This window comes from Malania oleifera, chromosome 4 (genome assembly GCF_029873635.1).
Source record: "Malania oleifera isolate guangnan ecotype guangnan chromosome 4, ASM2987363v1, whole genome shotgun sequence".
NCBI lineage: Eukaryota > Viridiplantae > Streptophyta > Magnoliopsida > Santalales > Ximeniaceae > Malania > Malania oleifera.
The window spans coordinates 118,899,462-118,904,416 of NC_080420.1; the positions used below are offsets into that span (position 1 = coordinate 118,899,462).

At 39.8% G+C, this 4,955-nt stretch overlaps 1 protein-coding gene across 1 annotated transcript; it reads right to left on the reverse strand.

Annotated features, from left to right (window-relative positions):
- Window positions 1-553: 553 nt before the first annotated feature.
- On the reverse strand, window positions 554-1,408 carry LOC131153962 (uncharacterized). The gene has a single exon (XM_058106407.1). The coding sequence runs from the start codon at window positions 1,406-1,408 to the stop codon at window positions 554-556; it is 855 nt and encodes a 284-aa protein (XP_057962390.1).
- Between the last annotated feature and the right edge of the window lie 3,547 nt (window positions 1,409-4,955).

A 4,955-nucleotide genomic window follows, 5' to 3' on the forward strand; every position in this document is an offset into this window, starting at 1 on the left:
CCAGGGGAGTTAAGACTGGTTTGAGTCATTCCGTACCGATTTTCATTCCAACCAGGACCGACCAGAACATGATGTTTGCTGAGCTCCCATTGTCTATCAATATGCGTCTGACTTTGTAATTTGCCACCAGTAGGGAGAGCACCAGTTTGTCATCATGCCGCTACTGTACCCCTTCTTCGTCTCCGCTGTCAAAGGTTATGTCATCATATTTTTTGTTTCGTTTGCTACGTGTTTCCCTCTTTTCCATCAAGAGCATCTATTTAGCATATCTTTTGCGAGCACCCACACTATCTCCTCTGCTAGAGGATCCTCCGAAGATTACCGCAATTTCTCCTACGACCCGCTCTTCCTTCTCTTTTACGCTGGGCCTCCTTTGCTCAAGAGGTTCCCTTTGTGGATCTTTTTTCTTTATAAACTTTGACAAGTGTCCCCTTCTTATTAGGGCTTCGATTTCTTCCTTCAACTGGATGCATTCCTCTGTGTCATGGCCATGATCCCGATGGAATGCATAGAACTTGGACATGTTTCGCTTGTGAAGAGGTGTTCGTATGGGTTAGGGCCACGAAATGTAATCCTTCTTTCTGATCTGCATCAGTAATTCATAGCATGGTACATTTAGGGGTGTGTAGGTGGAGAACTTATTGGGTTGCCCTCTTATCTTTGGGCTTGTGTGTAGTGTACTAGTCTCTTGTCTTTTCGCGGATCTATAGGATTCTCCCATCTCCCTGCTACTACTTTTCCTTTTCCGTTCTATACGACTTCCTCTTGTGTCCATCATCTCCTCCAGGTTGATGTATTTCTGTGCTCGAGCCATCAGTTCCCCCATATCCATCAGTGGTTTTTCCCCCAGAGAGTATAAGAAACTTCCAGGCTGAAGAGCTATTGTCAAGGTTGCTAAAGTTACCCCCATGTCTAGGTTGCGGATTTCTAGGGTTGCTGTGTTAAAGCGGTGCATGAATTTCTTTAGAGTCTCCTGAGCTCCTTGTGCCATACTCATGAGATGGCCTGTTGTTTTAGAAATTCTCCGGCTACTAAGGAAGTGGTCGGTGAACAGTTGTTCCATTTTTGAGAAGGAACCGATCGATCCTGGTCGTAGAGTTTGGTACCAGTCTCTGGCAGTACCCTTAAGGGTTGTTGCAAAAGCTCGGCACATGATGGCATCTGGAGCCCTTTGTAGCTGCATCACCATCTTAAAGGTGTCTAGATGATCAATTGGGTCGGACAGACCTTCGTACCTTTCGAAGGTGGGCATCTTGAATCTACTTGGCAGTGGAGCCTCCATGATCTCTTTGTTGAATGGTGGCTTTGAGGACCTTAGGGACGCTTCCCCATAGAAGGGTTTGGTTCTACCCTCTTTCATCATATTTTCTATGTGATCTATTTTCTTGATCCTTTCTTCGAGCTCCATGGATCTTGGTTGGTTGACATCTACGCTATTTGCGTCCTCTACCTTCTTGTTAAGGCATATTTTTTCCTCGTTCTCCTTTGGTTTGTCAGCTTTCTTGTCTATACTGGGGCTCTTTTGTTGTTGGTGGAGGACGTGCCCTTCCTGACTCTTTTGTTGTAAGAGTTGGTTGAGCATATCCTTCATTTCCTTTTGGAAACTGAGGAATTCCTCCCTGCTGACACCCGTTGGTTGCGCGGGTGTGGAGTGGATGGAATGGGATGATTATTTTCTTGTAGCAGGGATGGAAGTAGAACTGTGTGAGGTCGGCATTACCTGAATGTCGAAAGTTGAGAGCAAGATATGATCGCCTCTCAAAAGCAGGTTCCCATAGACGGCGCCAACTGTTGCAGGGTAAAATTAGCAGGGTTACTCCTTCGACTTCCGCTGACCTGAAAGGGGAAGAAAAGAAAGGCTTGGAGGGCCCGGGGTGTACTCCAGGGGATCACTCTGATGCTTAAGTAAGAGGGATGCTTTAGAGAGGCTGAATGCAATAGTAGAATAGGTTGAATGACTTACTTTGGCCTCTTCGTCCCTTCTTATTGGGGCTCGAGTTTACCGTTGGTTGGTTTGTCTTTATTGCGCGTGGGCGTGAATTGCTCCCTTGTCATAAAGTGTCTACGCCCATCACTCAACTATTTAGGTCGCTGACGTGGATCACTCCTCCTCTTTATTAGGTTGGAGCTGATTATTCATCAGAGTGTCTGACCCAGAGAAGGCGTGAGACAGGCATTGACTTGCTCTTATTGGCTAAATTATTTTGGGTGTATCAATTAGTATATGCATTCACCATACACTTTTAATATACTAAGAACCATAAAGAAGCAAGCTAATATGAAATTTCTAGTAATATATCCAATCTGAATTTAATGCATTTACATCATAATGATTGGTTAAGATATCAAAGTATTGGCTATAGCATGTTTGAGTTAAATCCACTTCCAAATGGACACAAGCCTCTTTGCTTGGTACATAATCCTTAATGCTTAACTCACACTTAAATGAATATCTTAAGTTAAGCATATTTTTGTCCATCACACATATTTGAGTTTTAGGAATTAATCTTAAACTTTGTATCATATATAAACCTAAACTCAAAATGAAAATTAAATGTTTAAACATTTTCAAATGCATTTGAAGCTCATCCTATGTTAGAAATTATAGGTTAGATCTAAGCTTAAAATGTTGATTGATTGCTCATTGAAAATTAGAATTTTTTTTTCTAAATATTTTAATGCTTGGGCTGCATAATTTGAGGGGGAGCAACAAAGTTAAAATTCATCAAATAAACGCTAATTTGTATTGTGCTTAATTTAGAAATATTTTATAGCTTCATTTATATTGGATGTTTTGCAAGAACTAAATGCCACTATCCATTGCTTGGTAAATGTTATACTATTTGATGGATAGTTTATATTTATTTTGAATTATAGTGATATGCATGCTTGAGCTGAGTGCCATCTGCATGACTAATGCAGATCCCTGTGAATTGCATGCTGGTAGTTAACTAGGATCTTGCATGTTATTTTGAATGATCATATACAGTTATACATGCTAGCTAGTTGACTGAAATCATGATTCCATAAGACTATTTTTAAATTCAAAATTCTTTTAAAAGTCTTATGTAGTTTCAAAGTAACTGACCTTGTTCAAACTTAGTGATCTAATCTTAAGTGGTCACTTAGATTATTGCATACTGGTTGGACATTAGGAATACCTTTGTAGAAAATGCGTGCAAGATAATTTAAAAAGATTAGTACATGATTGAATCCAAAATGCTATATAAATTGAAAGATATGTACACATTCTATAATCTTAGGAAGGACTAATTTATGGACACCATTTGGTCCAAATCCTTGGGTTATGTACTTTCACTTGGGACCTAAATGGAAAAATATTGTTATCCTATTTAAACGACACATGTTTTGATGATGGTCCATAAACTAGATCAAATGCATGACATAAGGGGAGTTTTTTTTTTTTTTTTTCTGTGAGCACTGAGGATATTTTGAACAAGAAATTGTGTATTAATGATTGCCGGTTAAATAATAATTGGAACTCTGATTTAGTACTGGAATTGGTTGGTGCTCATAAAACAAGGGAAATTTTGCAGCAGGTGACGATAGGTAAAAATAGGCAGGATATTTTTGTCTAGAAGCCTACCCCTGACGGTAATTTCTCTACAAAAAAGGTTTGGGAGGCAGTGAGGAGCAGAAGTGATAATTTTGTGTGGAATGACTGGTTTTGGCATTCTTTATTGCCCAGAAGAATCTCAATGTATTTATGGAGAGCCTGGTTTAGATGTTTGGCTATAGATGATAGAATTCAGGCTAAAGGAATATCGATGGCTTTGGCTTATGATTGTTGCGTTCAGAGAAGTCAGGAAAACATTGATCATATTCTTTCTTTAGGTGAGGTGGCTTCAGAGGTTTGGCATTGGGCTAGTGTGGCGTTGGGGATTCCTTTCCAACGATCCCTTCCCTGGAAAAACAAAATGGCAAATTGGTTCCACTATGCTAAAAAATTGTCTATTAAAGGTATATTATTCGGGCTGATTCCGTGTTTAATTATCAAAGTGCAGATTAGATGTAGAGAAATGTTCGATTCTGGGTTAGTTTTATTGTTGAGAGCAACAATTCTTTTCAAAAATTGAAGAAGTCGAACATTAAGATTTTAAATGAGTTTCAAATTAAGCATCAAGGAGTTTGCGACAGGCCTAGAAAAATTATTTCGTGGGTTAAACCTCTAGTAGGTTGGATAAAACTTAACTGTGATGGGAGTTGTAGGGGCAATCTAGGTACTTCAGGAGGTGGAGGAATTATTCGGGATTGCCATGACATGGTAAAAGCGGCGTTTTCAAGTTATTTTGACAATGGTACGAATAATAGTGCGGAATTAAAAGTAATCAGGGAGGGAATTCGTTTATGCAAAAGTTTGCATTATTTTAATGTGATTATTGAAAGTGACTCACGAATTGTAGTTTATTAGCTTTGAAAAGGTAGATGTTGTAGTGACCCGAAGAAAAATAGTATTTAAATAATAAAGAGGGAGAGAAATGGAAACAGCAACAGAATGAGGCAGCCGACTTTTTTGGAGGTAAAATTTTCAAGAAAAATTTCCAGGCCTCGTCGAAGAACACAAGGATTTCGTTGACGAGGGTACTTCAGGATCTCGTTGACAAGGTCTCATCTTGTCGATGAGAAGATACCGAGAGAGGATTTTTGGAAGCTTGAAATTTGTCGATGAGGGTGCAGGTTCGTTGACGAACTTTCTATAGGACTCGTTGATGAGGTGATGTGACTCGTCGACGAATCCCGCAATATAAATAGTGTTAAACTCATTTTCTTGCGCTAAAATTTCACCGAAACCCTCTTCTCTCTCTCTCTCCTACGACCTCTCCCTCTTCTCTCTTAGATTCTAGCCCCGTAAGTTGTCGAATCAACGATCTGAGGCCACCACGACGCTCCTGACAGAGTTTTTTTCAAGTTTGTTAGGACAGATCATCGGTGGG